The following is a 15,964-nucleotide window of genomic DNA, read 5'->3' on the forward strand; positions in this document are numbered from 1 at the left end:
CCATCTATTCCCATTTCACAGATGGGGGAAGCAGAGGCCAGGAAAGGGTAACTTGCACAGACACAGCCTGCAAACGGCAGAGTAGATTGAACCCAGTTCCACAGAACTCCAAGGCTGAGACTCTAACTGCTTCTCCTGGTAGGGCCCTGCTATATCCCAGGCGTCTGGACACTGCCCTTCCTGACCCAGGCTGGCAGGGCCAGCTCCACGCCTGCTGATGAGTCTCCCTGCTTGTCTACCCTCACCTCTGAAGGGGGCAGAGAGGGTAACAGCCCTTCACCCAGCTTTCTGGAACACTGTTACACTAGGCCACTGTCAGGGAGGATGGGGCAAGCTCTCAGTCACCTGAAAACTGCGAGCTGCCACACCCCCTTCAGTGGCTTGTTTGCCCCACCCCGTCCCTGCCCTGAATCCCAATGGAAACACCTCCACCGCGAAGCAAGGCTACCCGACCCTGTTCTTCCATCCCGCAACCCACCCAACTGCTCCCTGTAGCTACCCACCAACCCTTACACGCAGCACTCCCCAGAAAGGGGCCCAATGGTGTTGGAAGAGCTGGCTGAGCCAGCTCTGATAGAGGCCAAGCCAGCATGAAAACTGTGTTCAAAGCAAGCCGGTTGCACACAGGAGCCCCAGCCAGTGAATCAGGCTGGTTGGAGGCCATGCAAGGGCAGACCCAGCCTCTGTCTTCCCAGGGGCCTTAGCTCTGCCCTGCCAGGCAGCCAAGGCCACTGCCTGCCATGTGGCTGGGTCACCATGGCAACGGTGGCCAGGCAGTGGGCCAGATGGGCCCTCCTTCCTGCCGGCAACCTCATTTACCCTGGAACTGGGCGCAGCAGCTCCAGGATCCCATTCCCCCCAGGAGGCCAAGGGGAGAGAGACAAGAGGAAAGGAGGTGCGGTGAGACTGATTATGGAAGTGGGAGGGGCAGAGTCAAGGAGAGGAGAGAAAGGCAAGCAAGGAGGGAGAAGGTCTAGGGACAGGATGAGGTCAGAGGGAAAAAATAGAGGTTGGTAAGGAACCAAGCAAGAAGAAGAACGAATAAACACACGGAGGAGAAGCAGGAAAGGGGCCCCTTCCAACTCTCCCCTTCCCCTCCCCCTCACCCCACTGCCTCCCCCTCCTCCCACATGCATTCCTACCGCAGCAGCTTGGCCACAGCTGGGACTTCCTGCCCCAGGAACCTAGCAGCCCCATAGGCCCTTCAAAAAAAACAACCCCCAGTTGCTCCTCCAGGTCCCCACAGGCTCCTCCCATGGAGAGATGGTGTCCTCGTCCTCCTCAGAACACAGGGCACCTCAGGCAGAACCTTCTGCCACCTCCCCGCCCCCCACACCAGGGCCAGAGTTCTCCTGCTTCCCACGCCATCCAATTACCTTTGCACACACAACAACTTTTCTTTTTCTCCAACATGCTCAAAAAGCCATTTCTGAACAGAGTGGAGTGGCTGGCAGGTGCAGGCATGGAAATCTCCTGCACCACAGGCACTCTGTGATGCCACCCAAGGGGTGAGGCAGGACTAGGAACAGGTCCCATCCTGCAAGGCTACTTTGCAGGCCCCAGGGTGCCACATCTGCAGAGTTGGCCAGAGGCCAGGATCCTAAGCAGGTGCACCAACAACTTCACAGCACCCTGCTGCGTCCTAGGCGCCTGCCTGGCCCCAGGCCCTTCGGCTACACGGGTGCCTCATCATACCTGCCCCAGTCCCACCTTAACTCTGCACGTCCACACTGTCTCAGAGAAATCTGAGTCTACAAGATAGAAACAGGGGAAAGGTGGAGAGAGAAGAAAGAAAAAGACAGGAAGGCCCAGGCGCAGGCAAGAAGGGGGCTCAGCTGGGTCTGGGCCCTGCTTCCTTTCTAGCCCTGAACTTTTCCATCCACATACATGAAATGGGAATAAAAACATCCTAGTGAGGCTATGTTGGTGCATACAAGGGTTTGCAACAGGATCTGACATAAAACAAGCGCTTGCCAACTCTGGCACTCTGCTGTCAGACCCCTGCCACTCCCAAAGAAGACCCAGATGAAGTCCCTAAGGTTCCTGCCTGCTGTCTGGCCCAGCGTTGGCCTTTGTGGTCATTTGGGGAGTGAATCAGAAGATCAAAGATCTCTCTCACTCCCTCAAATTAAAAAGGCAAATCTTTTTTAAAAATAACAATAACCAATCATAATCAATGGAGGCAGGGACAGGTGTTTCACCTGTCATTTAAGATGCTGACTTAACACAACAGTACTGGAGTTCCAGTCCCTGCTCCAGCTTCCTGCTCATGCTAATCCTGGGGGCAACAACGTTGGCTCAGGGCATTGAATTCCCATGGGAAACCTGGATTGAGTTCCCAGCTCCTGGCCTTGACCCAGCCTGGACAGGGCTACTAGGGAATGAACCAGACAGTAGGCAGGAGCTAACATTCTCTCCTCCCTCACTCTCTGCTTCTCAAATAAAAAGTTTAAGCCAAGGTATTGTCAAAGGACAAAGGCAATCATCTGAGTGAGGAAACTGAGAGCCTACACAGGGCCCAGGGGTAAGAATTCCCTGCAAGGTAGCAGGGATCAGGTGACAATGACATTCACCTTCTACCTCCTGTCCAGTGTGGCCACCTGGGCACACCATCCATCCATCTACCACCAGGTCTTCATTTCAGCCAAGAACCAAGGTGCTGGGCTTCCACCATGGTTCGCTCTCCAGTGGCCCCATGCAGGCCTGCTCAAGGCCAGGAGCTGGGAACTCCATCCAGGTTTCCAGTGAGGGTGACAGGAACCCCATGACTTGAGCCATCACTGCTGCTTCCCAGGAGCTGCACTGGCAGGAAGCTGGAGCACAGACTCCAGCACTCTGCTGTGGGTTCCCGAGGCCACCCATAGCCGTCCACACCCAGGAGTTCACACTCCCAGCCTCTGCCAGGCCCCAGGGAGAGACACTGTAAAAATTGTGTAATTGAACTTGGGAAGTGTATGCAGTGTGACACCACACTTGCCTGCTCCATTCCAGCCATGCCCAGGCTTGCCCAAAGCCACCCTGGTCACCATGATCCCCTAAAAGTGTGTCCCATGGAATTCCAGAACCAAGCAGATGAACACAAGACTAGGCCTGTTACCCATGTTCCGCTTTCCTGCTGCTGTGTCATTTATTTTAAGTTGATTGCATGCTGGGGTGGTACTAGCTTGGTAATTGTTGATGCAAACACAACCTCACGGTTTCATCTGTCCACAAAGTCCACAGCGACAAGCCCTGCTGCAACCAAAGAGGGCCCTGTGGCTGCTGGAGGCCTCACGCTGCGGTGAGCGGTGGGAGGGAGGGAAGGAATGACTCACAGGGGTTTGGCAAGTGGCGTGAGGCCCAGGCCTGGGAACGAATCAGAGGGAACAGGGAGCGGCCAGGACCAGGATGGACAAGCAGACAACAGGCTGCAGGAGCCTGGCTGCAAACGGGCTGGGGCAGGGGGTGGGCAGCAGGAATCCCAGCAAAGCATTAAAACCAAGACCACACAGGGATGAATCCAGGCAGCAGGAGGCCAGTTCTGGCCAGCCAGGGACCAACATGGACCTTTTTGAAAACTCTCAATCCATTTAGGTGCTGGGTCCACAGTACTGAAGACACAGGCTCGTGTCTCCTGAGCAGAAGCAAAAAGAACATGTTTTCAGAGTGCCAAGAAGAAAGCAAACCCAAGGGTTATGACAGAAAGAAAGTGGCAGAAGGGGATGGGGCTGGTGAGGCTGGGTAACCAAGGAGCTGCCTAGCTATGATCTCATTGAATAAGAAGGAGGCACAACTGTGTGAGGTGCTGGGGGTGCTGGGGTGCAAGGGAAAGACAAGGGACCAAATGGGTAACTCCTGTGGTTCCGGAATTGTGGAAGCCCAACGGAGAACTAAACTGGGAATGACATCAAGGAGTAGCAAGATCCTGTGAAATATTTAGGGCGAAAGGTCAAGGAGCCCACCCCGCCCACCCAGACACCAGCAGCAGATAGGCATACTTAAGATTCGGGGATGCTGTGATCTGGCTGCCAGTTTGGCTGTTCCTCACACTGAGAGGCAGAGTCTAACCCTCTCCCAACCTTTGAGTCCAAGACCCCTTTAGAGACATGTCAGCCAGCACTGACTCCCGCAGCTCCTGCCCAGGCCTCCAGGAACATTGACTCTTGGGTAGTCAGCTGCCAGCTGGGAAATCTGACTCCCCTGAGACCTTCAGGCTGCAGATGGCCATACAGGGTAGTGCCAGGAGCAGCAGCCCATGGCCCAGTGCAGCCATCCCAGCACCCTTGCCTCCCCAGTTGTACTCATGTGCCAGTAACCTCTATGCCATGTAGAGCAGAAGAGCCATCCAGTTAAGCCCTGCCCGAACCCAAGACCCACAAAATCACCAGATACACTGAGAGGCTGGTTGTTGTGAGCCACTACAGAACACTATAGCCCTGCTGACTAGAATGAGCATGGTACAAGGAATGCTGACAGACAAGAGGTTTGCACGCCCCTGTGATGCTGAGAGGACCAGGAGGAGCCTGCAGAGGTGGTAGAGCAGTGAGCAGTTCTCCAGAAGGAAGGAGCCTGCCTGCCCCAGGAGGTCTGGGTAGGTGGGAGGGATGCTCTTGTGTGATTGGACCACTGAAAGGGAGGAGGAGGGAAGAGAGGAGTCCAGCTGGAGCAGATTACGGAAAGGCTAAGAGGTCACAGAGTGAAAAGTTGCTCAGAGATTTTTATAAGCAACAGGTGGAAGGGGACAAGGAGCTAGAGAATGGGACATGGGGATGGAAAGGGGCTTCATTTGCCTAGAGTCTGGCAGGGAGCAGAACAAGAGACCTGCTCACAGGTGCCCTGAATTGGTGCCTGCAAGACTCGAGATGCCCACACACTGCCTTCACAGGCACCCAAGGGTCCCTTCCCAGGGTGACAGGTGCCCTTCTTCACCTCCTAAGTGTAGGTCTCATCAATTCCATATGAAACAAGAATCCTCCTTCTACAGGAAGGGAAAAGAAACTCAGCAGACAAGGGAAGAGCCGCCCACAGGCTTCCTACAGAGTCAAGAACTTGCACTTCACTCTGACTCCAAGTACCCCAGGCGTGCTGCAAAAGGAACACTGGCTGGAGCAAGAGCAGATGACCCAGCTTGGGGTTGCTGAGACCCAGTGGCAGCTGCCTCCAATTCTACTGCCCAAGGTAATGGCCCTTCTACCAGCGCCACCACTGCCACCACTGCCACACCCCTTAAGGAGCGCCAGCCTGACCTCCTATAGCCTGCAGTGGCCACGCCTTCTTGGCCCTCCCAAGCTGAAGTTGTACCTTCACCTTCCAAAGCCCTGGGAGGGTGAGGCCCAGGTGGGAGCAAAACTACGCTTGCCTGGCCCCAAGCTCACTTAATCCTATTCTCTCTCTCTCTCTCCTCCTTCTGCTCATGTCCCCATCTGCTCTCAAAGCCTTCAGGGGAGCCCCTTGACCCCTTAATACTCATCTCTTTATAGAGATGCCAGCTTGATGTTAACCTGCCCAGCACTGAGCAGGTTCAATTGTTAGGGACCATTACACCCCACCCCACTGCCGATACACATACCCACAATGGTGGGGAAATTGAGGCTGGAATCAGGTTCCCATCTGTCCCACACCCCATACCTACCCCTACTCACGGAGGAGGAAGTGAGGAAGGAGGAGGAGGGTTGCTTTGTGCCCTCCCTCAGGTGCTAGAGCACCGAACAGATCCACCTGCTTCCTGCAAGACCCTGAGCAGCACGCAGACGGAGGCCTGGGAGCCACGCCCCTTCCTGACTTCTCACCAGAGATCCTGGGCCCAGGGCCACACCTGATCTAGTCCACGCCCTGGGGGCAGGTCTCAACCTGCTCCAGAGGCTGCAAAGGAGACATGGTCTGGGCCAGGAAGCTGGGAGACCCAGCACCCCAGGCCCCAGACTGCATTTCCCTGGGTCTCTGGGCCCCTGAGTTCAGCTCAGGTACTTCTGGATGGCCAGGGTAGACCCTGTGAGGACACTGGCAGGGCCGAAGGCCGGCACCCTCACAGACATGAGACCATGGTTCTATATCCAGAACTTTCTGTAGTCATCCCTGAGACCCCGTGAGGACACAGGAGCTGGGACTGCGAGGCAAGGCCTGCCAGCTGGGCCTTTGCACCTAGCTCCCAAAGCTGCTTGTAGCGGGATGCTTCTCTGAGGGCTTCTCTTAGCAACTCCTGTCTGCTAGAGGCAAATCCCAGCCACCAAAGACAACTCGGGCAGATACATGCATCACACAGACAGAGGCTGTCTCCCCGGTGTCATTGCCAAAGACCCGCACCCATAGTTTCCCTACAAACAAGCTCTTTCCCAGCCTGGCCCTTGTATCCATATCCCGCAAAGTTTTTTTAAGACTGTCACCTCCTCCAGGGAGCCTGCCATGACCCCACCGCTGGGTAGAGGACACCTCAAGGCTTCCCTCTGGCACAGCCTGGCCACACTGTGCTGCTGCTGGTCATCTTGCACCTCTGTCTTCCATCCACCTGGAGCACCTGAGGATAAGCATCATCAGATTCATCTCTCTGCCCGCCCCAGCATGTGCAGGATTCTAGCCTTTTCCATTCTGCCCTCCGCGGTCTTCTACCTATAAGGAGGCTGTTCCAGGGAACAGCAAGACACGTAGGCCTGCAGCAAAGGAGATGGCGGGGGACCAGCTGGCAGCACCATCTGTCCCTGGTGCCACAGAGCAGAGCAGGCACGAGGCAGAGGTGCCAGTGCCTTGGCTCTACCAGGTCAGCCTGGGACAAGGAAGTGGAGTCTCAGAGCCAGCTGGAGCCAGGCTCAGACCTGACTCTGAGGGCCCTGACTGCTCCACAGGGAGTCCAAGCCAGAGCCGTGGTTTTCTTATCTGTAAAGGCAGGCAGTGCTGGTAGCCTGTAGAGCTGATGGAAAGTTTTACACTTTGCAGCTACTCAACAGAAAGCTCCCATCTGAGCACCAAGCCATCATTAAACCACCAAGCAGGGGCTGCTGCTGTGCAAAGTGGGTAAAGCTGCCTCCTCTGACACCAGCATCCTGTGTGGGTGCCAATTCCTGTCCCAGCTGCTCCACCTCTAATCTAGCTCCCTGCTTAAGGCCTGGGAAAGTAACGCAGGATGGCCTAGTGTCTGGGCCTCGGCCACCATGGGAGACCCAGATGAAGTTCCTGCTTCCTGGCTTTGTCCTGGCCCAGCTCTGGCCACTGCAGCCATCTGGAGAGTGAACTAGCAGATGGAAGATCTCTCCCTTTGTCTCTCTTTCTCTATATAACTCTTGCCTTCTAATAAATAAATCTTTAAAGGGTGTGACATGGTAGCCTAGCAGCTAAAATCCTAGCCTTGAGCACACCAGGATCCCATATGGGCAACGGTTCTAATCCCGGCAGCTCCACTTCACATCCAGCTCTCTGCTTGTGGCCTGGGAAAGCAGTGGAGGATGGCCCAAAGCTTTGGGACCCTGCACCCGTGTGGGAGACCTAGAAGAGCTCCAGGCTCCTGGCTTCAGATCAGCTCAGCTCTGGCTGTTGCGTTCACTTGGGGAGTGAATCATCAGACCAAAGATCTTCCTCTCTTTCTCTCCTTCTCTCTGTATATCTGATTTTGCAATAAAAATAAATAAATCTTTATTAAGATAAATAACTCATTAAGAAACATAACTTTGAGATGAAATTTTTAAAAATTAATAAATGGAGCCAATGCAGTAGCAAGCTAATCTTCCACCTGCAGCACTGGCATACCATATGGGTGCCAGCTTGCCTAACTACCCTACTTCTTATCCAGCTCCCTTCTTGTGGCCTGGAAAGGAGCACAGGATGGCACAAAGCCTTGGGATCCTGCATGCAAATAAGAGACTCAGAAAAAGCTCCTGGCTCATGTCTTCAGATTGGCTCAGCTCTGGCTGTTATGGCCACTTGGAAAGTCAACCAGCAGATGGACCACTTCTCACTCTTTCTGTCTCTCCTTCTCTTTCTCTCTCTGTAAAAGCTACTTTTCAAGTAAAATAAATCTTTTTTTTTTTTTTTAAGGAACAATTTTTACCATGGCCAGTGATGTGCCAAATTCTGCCCTTCTCCAGCACCATCAATCTTGCCAAAATGTGGAGGGATCCACAGTCACAGATTCAGCTCCCAGGTCAGGCCACCCATGGGACTCGGGCCGCCAGAGGCGGCATCTCTGACCAGCTCCCGGGTCCTTGCCACCATCCTGCAGAGCAGCAGGCAGCTCCCCAAATCCCCCAACGAAGCCAGCTTGACCTGGCCTCCTGCCTAGACCAAGCGATGAGAGGTAGTGCTACAGGTGGGGAGTCAGCTCAGTGACACTGTCAGCATGAACAGAGGATACTGGGACAGTGAGGCCACTTTCTGGGTACCCAAAGCTCCAATGCCTTCCCAGCCAGAAGTAGGACAGGTCAGGGTTCTAGGTCTTACCAGCTCTACATGCCTGTGGGCCTCACCTGTGCCAGGGAGCCAAGAGGAGCCAGCAGGAAGCCAGGTGACCTCTACAGGGCTAGCCCCTGGGAGAAGAGAAGCCACGCGATGTGTTTCAAGGAGGCAGGGACTGCACGCTTTAACACTTAGTCTGCAGACCAGAGCTCCCACTCCTGAACAACACAAGCCACAGTGCTCCAGCCTCCCAGGCCTCCCCCACTAGACCCAGGTCACACCACTACACACCACCTGCAGTACCTCCCTGCGTCATCTCAGCTCCCCCACCAACACAGCCACATCGTCCCTCACTCACACACTTACGCCTTCACTCAGCAGCTGGGATCCTCTCAGCTCCTGCAGATGAGCACGCTTTACTTCCTCTGCCCTACTCCTCCCCCTGGTGCCTCCAGTGTCTTTGCTTACTGTCGCCCCTCCCTCCCCCTCACAGGTCCCTGTAGGCCACAGCCACTCGCTAGCTGTGTGACCTCAGGCAAGTTACGAAAGCTCTCTGTCTTGGCTTCATCTATCCTTGGGGCAGCACAACCCCAAACACTTCCCAGAGGGGTGAGTCCATGCACTCCGCACGTAGCTAGCCTCCCGTGGCATTTACTCCTGTCCTGACTAGATCCACAACACCTGCTGCAGGCTCTCAGCGTCACTGATGCCCACCTACCTTTGTGCTGTCTCCCTCCCACTTGCTGCAGCTGCATGAGACCTAGGGGAGAGGCAGGGCGGGGAGATGGGGTGGGGTGGCGGGTGGCACCGGATGCTAGGTCCACCTAGCACCTGTCCCAGGTACTGCTCTCAGTACATACCTAGGGAGGGAGCAGGTGCAGTTGGCACAGTACCCCAAGATGTCATTCACTGTGAAGCGGGCCAGGTTGGGATCCCCATGGAAGTGACAGCTGAGCTGGGTTTTGAAGTGGAAGAAGAGTTCCCAGACAGATCAAAGCACTGAAGCTGACAGCCTATGGCTAAAACTAGGGTCTCCATGCGGCTCCTGATGGAAACTGATGTTAAGAGTTTGAGTCTTGGGACTGGCACCATGGCATAGTTCGCTAAGCCTCCACCTAAGGTGCCAGCATTCCATAGGGGCCCCAGTTCATGTACCCCACTTCCCACCCAGCTCCCTCATTATGACTTGGGAACACAGCAGAGGATGGTTCACATGAGAGACCCAGAAAAGGTCCCTAGCTCCTGACTTCAGCTCAGCTCAGCTCTGGGGAGTAAACCAGCAGGTAGAAGACCCCTCTCTGTCTCTATAACTCTGCCTTTCAAATAAACATAAAATAGCGTTCTTTACATTCTTTCTAGTTTGAGCCTCCATACTCTGATTTCTCTTTGGATCAAATAAATCTTTCACCTTTTACTGAAAAACAACAACAAAAGTTTGAGTCTTACTCTTCCTCCAGGAAGTTTTACAGGAGTACCTCCCAGAGCCACTCATTCATTCCATAGTGCTAGAGCTCCTGAACTGTGTGTGGGAGTGGGGTCATTGCAGGAGGTGGGTCTCTGCCTTTCATAGTCAGGACCACCCTCAGGGAGAGGTGCAAATTTTTCAAACATTCAGACCCTCCTCCCCGCTGCTGAAGTCAAGGCTGGCTGGGGGGCCACTTAACACACAGAAGCCCAAAGAGGAAAACTCCTGGCCCCAGATCAAACCATGAGAGTTACAGTGAACAGAAGATCCTAGCACACGTGACATGGCCAACATCACCCCAGGCTTGGGCCAAGACCCCACAGTGAAGCTGGGGAAGGAGGGTGGGGGAGCCCCTCCAGCTATCTTAAGTTCAAGGTGAAGTGGTGGGGCCCTTCCAGCGCCTCTGGAACAGCAGGCAGATCTGTGAGTTCATGAGCACAGGCACACACTCTCTGCTGAGGTGATACGCAGCCCCTGGGTTGGCAGCGCGACCCAGGCACAGGGAGGGAGCCACCACTTACAATGCCAGCATCCTGTACTACAGCTCCAGTTTCAGTCTCACTTATTCTACTTCTGACCCAGCTCTCTGCTTGTGGTCTGGGAAAGCAGTCGACAACGGCCCAAAGCCTTAGAACACTGCACCCGCATGGGAGACCCACAAGCAACTCCTGGCTCCTGGCTTCAGATTAGCTCAGTTCAGGCCACTACAGCCACTTGGGGTGTGAACCAGCAGATGGAGAATTCTTCTCTCTGTCTCTCCTCTTTATACATCTGATTTGCCTTTCCAATACAAATAAATAAATCTTAAAAAAAAAAAAAGCACTTTAGGGAGCAAGTACTTGCCATAGCAGTTTGTTTGTTTATTAAAGATTTTTTTTTTTTTTAATTATTGGAAAGTCAGATTTACAGAGAAGGAGAGACAGGGAGATCTTCCATCTGCTGGTTCATTCCCCCAAGTGATCACAATGGCTGCAGCTGAGTTGATCTGAAGCCAGGAGCCAGGAGCTCTTCCAGGTCTCCCACGCAGGTGCCAGGGCCCAAGGCTTTAGGCCATCTTCTACTGCTTTCCCAGGGCACAAGCAGTGAGCTGGACGGGAAGTAGAGTAATCAGGATATGAACCAATGGCTATATGGGATCCCAGCACATGAAAGGCAAGGACTTTAGCCACTAGGTTACCATGCCAGGTCCACCATAGTGGTTTAGATGTCCCCTGGGGATGCCCACATTCCAAATCCAGCTGCCTTGCCCCCCAATTCTAACTTTTTACTAATGTGTATTCTGAGATACAATGGTAATGGCACAAGTGGCTGAGTCATTCCCACATGGGCTGGGTTGGATTCTGGGCTCTTAGCTTTAGTCTGGTTTACCTCTGGGTTTGGCAAGCATCGGAGAGTAAATCAACAGAGGCTTCTGTCCCCCTGCCTTTCAGATAAATTAAACAAATCTATAGTTTTTATTAACAACCAGCTCTGCTACCAAACCAGAAAGACTTCAGAAATCTTCATGTATTCCACAGGAGCTAAGAAAATTTACAAAGAAGCCAGAGAACTCTAAGGATTCTTGCCAACCAGGCAATAGTCCAGAGGTGGCCCGCAAGGCCAGTGTGCTGGATTATGTCTTCACAGACCCAGCTTCCAACATGACACCCAGCCTCAATGGAGGCCACCCAGTAAAGCTGAGAGCCAGCTAGGCCTGGGGTCAAGACAAGTGGGTTGAAATTCACATGGTTAAGAGCTCAAACTGTGGAGCTCAAATCCCAGCCCTGCCACTTGCCCACAGTGTGATCTTGAGCCAGTTGCCAAACCTCTCCTTATCTGAGATGACAACAGTACCTCCCACGCGCACAGTAGGGAACTGACCGTGTTGACACAGTGCCCAGTCCCATCAGACAGCCCATATCTGCAAAGATGTGACCACACTGTGATCTTCCTGAGATGATAAACTCACAGCTCCTCCCTCAGTGACCTAAGAATCCAACTGGGCACCAAAAAAAAAAAAAAAAAAAAAAAAGGCGCTGCCCCAGGGGTTCAGTCCCAGCCCGGACCTTCCTGAGCAGTGTCCCCTGCCCCATTCATTCGCTGAGCATGCCCTGGCCTCTGGCCGTGTTGCTCTGTGCCAGCTACATCCGGAGCTCATGGACTGTGGGCAGAGATGGATGTGTGCAACAAGCACGCCAGCCAGAGAAAGAACTGACCCAGAGGCTCCTGGGACTGAGAGAAAGCCAGAAAACTTCCCAGAAGAGGAGGCAGCGTCTGAGCTCTCAGGGCTCAGAGGAACTTGCTAAGGGAAAGAGGTCAGGAGATGTACAGGGAGGCCTGGCAGAAGGCACAGCATGGCAATGGAAGAGGACAGGCCAAGGGTGCCACAGAGGGGTCAGGGGGAGGGACAGCGAGGGATACACAGATAGGAGCTCAGTTGTCAAGACCCTCAGGGACCAAGTGAGGAATGTGAAGGTCAGGCTACAGGACCCAGCAGGTGAGGAATACTCACCTTGACCTTTCAGGAGCTGCTCCAGTGTGCAGGGTGAGCTGGAGGGGGATGGAGGACCCTAAGTGCCTGCAGCTGAGGATGCTGAGTTGGGTGACAGCTGAGCCGGGGTAGGGGTAGGGAGAGACACTTCTTTGATCACCTCAGCCCCTTCTAAAAACGCTTTTACTGAAAACTTCCCACCCCCTCCACCTCCACCCCCAACAAGGACAGCCACTCCATGCCCGGTGCAACCTCTGCCCAACTGTCCTGAACTCTCCCCTACTGCCCAGAACCAAGGACCCAGCCCGTGCCACCAAGTGCTTGGGGCTGTCTCGTGCTGCCACAGCTGCTAATCTCAACTCCAAAGTCCCTGCTAGGAGGTGCCAGGGGAAGCCTCCCGCCAAGGTCATCTTGCCCAACACTCTCCCACAGTCCCCACGCAGTCCTGTACTTGCTCCTGCCACGCCCCCTGTAGGCTCCCATCCACCCGAGTCCTGAGCTTGAAACCCCACAGGGCCAGGGAGGAGGCTCCTGCATCCAGCAGAAACCTGCACAGAACTTGCGGGGGCGCCAGCACCCTGGAACACAACTGCTGCAGAAGTCAGCAACTCTCGGAGGGCGATCCCACACCACTCAGCCAGTCCAGGCTGGGAGCTTCATTGGGCATTGCTGCGTGTTCTACACAGGCCGGGGGGCGCTGTGAGTGCCCCTTCCATGGAGAAGTGGGAAATGGCCCGCGGGGAGGGGGAGTCAAGCTGCAGAACCCAGGATTTGAATCAGAAGCACCAGTCTCCTCTGAGTCCCCAGCCACCAGTGCCCTGCCCTTGCCAGCGCAGCCACCCTCCGTACCCTTCGTAGGTGACTGCCGACACTCTGGATCATCGTGACTGGCGGGCGGGCCGGTTCCCGCTAGCAGGTCTGTAGGGCTGAGGAAGGAGCCACGGCTCTGCCAGACAGCCGCTGGTCACCTGAGCCACGGCCGGCCAGCTCCGGCTCCAAATGTGGCCAGTGCCACGGCCAGTGCCGCCGCCTCTCCTCGGCTCCTCCTCCCCAAGCTCCCGCCTCCCCCTTCCCGCCCCTCTCTTCCCACCCAGCCGCTATCACCCCTGCCCCCTGCTCCTAACACCCCTGCTCAGACGGCTCTGCCAGTTGGCTGGGTGGGCACTCAGCTGGGCACTCATTCCACTCCAGCCCCGATCAAATTCCGGTCATTCGCACTTCCAGCCCTTGTCACTGGTCCCCAAGGAGTGTCTTGGCTCTGAGATGATTCCCAGGGGCTGCTGGCACGGGCGGCTCCAGCTTCCCAGCTACAACCGGCCGGTGACAAACGGGCAGCAGGTTTCCATCCGTCCACCAGGGGTCAGGCTGGAGGCGGCAGGTCGACGGCCGGGGAGCAGCAGCACCTTGCAGCCTGCTAGCTACCAGGCACACCTGCTAGGAGCCTTCACGCTGTGGGGACCCAGCTGCTGCAGCTGCTGTCCGGAGCCCTTGCACACCCTCACCTCACTTTCTTATGCAGGCAGTGTGACTTCCAGAAGCAGCGCCTAGGGGGTCTCAGCCCAGCCCTTCTGTAGCCTTCCCAGGATTTATCCCTCTTACTGTTTGCTGCCAGAGGCTTGGGGACGGGTTCCCCAATACTCACATCAGACTTAGGATAAGCCATTAATTAAGTGGCTGGTGGTTAAGAGAAGGTGATGGGGAAGGGAGCCATGTGCATTGTAGCATGAAGGGAGAGAGCTGGGATAGACAAGTGGGAGGGTAGCGAATGATAACATCCCATAATAACCACCTGCTCCTCCACACACCAAGCCTCCTGCTGGTCCTCAGGCATGCCCACAGGAAGGTTCCCTCAGGGAAGGAAGGTGCTGTGTCCCAGGCAAGTACAAAATGTTCTGGACAGATTAGCTTGCTTCAGCAGCCTCTGCCCTTTCCCTGGTTCCTCATCACCTCAAGAGCTCCAACCCTTACTCCACTGGTATCTCCTCTGGGCACGACCTGCCTGAAAAGCCTTGTTTCAAAAAAAATTACTTATTCTTTTTTTTTAAGATTTATTTATTTTTATTGGAAAGGTAGATATACAATGAGTAGGAAGAGAGACAGAGAGGAAGATCTTCCATTCACTAGTTCACTTCCCAAGTGGCCACAAAGGCCGGAGCTGAGCTGATCTGAAGCCAGAGCTGGAGCTTCTTCCAGGTCTCCCACACGGGTGCAGGGTCCCAAGGCTTTGGGCCATCGTCCACTGCCTTCCCAGGCCACAAGCAGGGAGCTGGATCAGAAGTGGAACAGGGGGTGGGGGGGACAAGAACCAGTGCCCATATGGGACAAAGGCAAGGACTTGAGCCACCAGGCTACCATGCCAGGCCTGAAATTACTTATTTTTAAAAGAGGGAAAGAGACCCCATTGGCTGGGTCACTGCCCCCTTCATGCCTGCCAGTCTGCCATGGCCTGGACTGGGCCAGCCTAAAGCCAGAGTCCTGGGCAGCAGGAATTCAGACCCGTGAGCCACCACCTGCTGTCTCTCAGGCTGCACACAGGAAGGCAGAGTCAGGAGCCAGAGCTGTGTGTGTCCTGAAGCATCCTGTGTGCTAAGCTAGCCTGCACCCCAGGACCTGAGGCTCTCACTAACATGGCATGTGATTCCTCTCTAGCCTCCTTCGAAGTTAAGGACTCAAGTGGCCTTCCTGTGAATTCAGGCCTTGCCCTTAGTGAGTCAGTCACCCGTCAATATTCTGCATCTACAAATGAGAAGTTAAAGTCCCACCTTAAAGACTGCAAGACAGTTCACAGAAGGCACTGAGGGCTGGGACAGTGTGGAAGGCTTCCCAAAGAAAGCGGTATTAAAGCTGGCTGAAAGACTAACAGGTGAGGCATAACAGGCTGCAGTTATAGGAGGTGAGGACACTCATCATGCAGGAAAGCCAGGGACTTGTTCTGGGGGGTCTGGAATGCCTGGCCACAGTGTTTAGGCTTCAAGGAACCTTGGAGAATGAGGAACACTCGCCATGCTGAAAGCCACAGAACAGGCGACACAAGATTTCCTGGACAGTTACAGAGAGCAACCCAGACCAGGGACATCTCATCCCACCAGCGCTCTGAGATCACCTGCCAGGCATCCACAGCTGATGTCAGGGGTCTCACCACACATACAGAAGCAGCAAAAACACAGAAAACTTGTGGGCCCCAGCCCTCCATCTCTCCAGAGGACCCTAAGGGCCAAGACACACCCAGGTTGGACAGAGGGTGGTGGAGGGGTGATAAGCAGAGATTGTCTAGAATATCTGCTCCCAACCCCCAGTCCAAATTGCAGTCCAGCCCACCTCACCCCACAAGAAGGCATTAAGTGTGTCCCCCAAGGCCTGGCGCGATGGCTCAGTGGCTAAAATCCTGGCCTTGCACTCGCCGGGATCCCATATGGACACCAGTTCATGTCCCAGCTGCTCCATTTCCCATCCTGCTCCCTGCCTATGACCTGGGAAAGCAGCAGAGGATTACCCAAAATCTTGGGACCCTGCATCCACCTGGGAGACCCAAAAGAAGCTCCTGGCTCCAGATCAACTTAGCTCAAGCTGTAGCAGCCACTTGGGAAGTGAACTAACAAATGGAAGATCTTTCTGTCTCTCCTCCTCTCTGTAAATCTGTTTTTCCAATAAAAATAAATAAATCTTAA

General features: G+C 54.6%; 1 protein-coding gene across 1 annotated transcript in view; it reads right to left on the bottom strand.

Annotated features, from left to right (window-relative positions):
* ACOT11 (acyl-CoA thioesterase 11) overlaps nucleotides 1-13,189 on the bottom strand; it is a 43,638-nt gene extending 30,449 nt beyond the window's left edge. Inside the window, exon 1 of the mRNA XM_040978493.1 lies at nucleotides 13,146-13,189. Coding sequence (XP_040834427.1) covers nucleotides 13,146-13,178 — 33 coding nt within the window. The 5' untranslated portion in view covers nucleotides 13,179-13,189. The remainder of the gene's footprint in view (nucleotides 1-13,145) is intronic.
* Nucleotides 13,190-15,964: the final 2,775 nt, after the last annotated feature.

Source organism: Ochotona curzoniae, unplaced genomic scaffold, assembly GCF_017591425.1.
Source record: "Ochotona curzoniae isolate NIBS_2020 unplaced genomic scaffold, NIBS_Ocur_1.0 contig_291, whole genome shotgun sequence".
NCBI lineage: Eukaryota > Metazoa > Chordata > Mammalia > Lagomorpha > Ochotonidae > Ochotona > Ochotona curzoniae.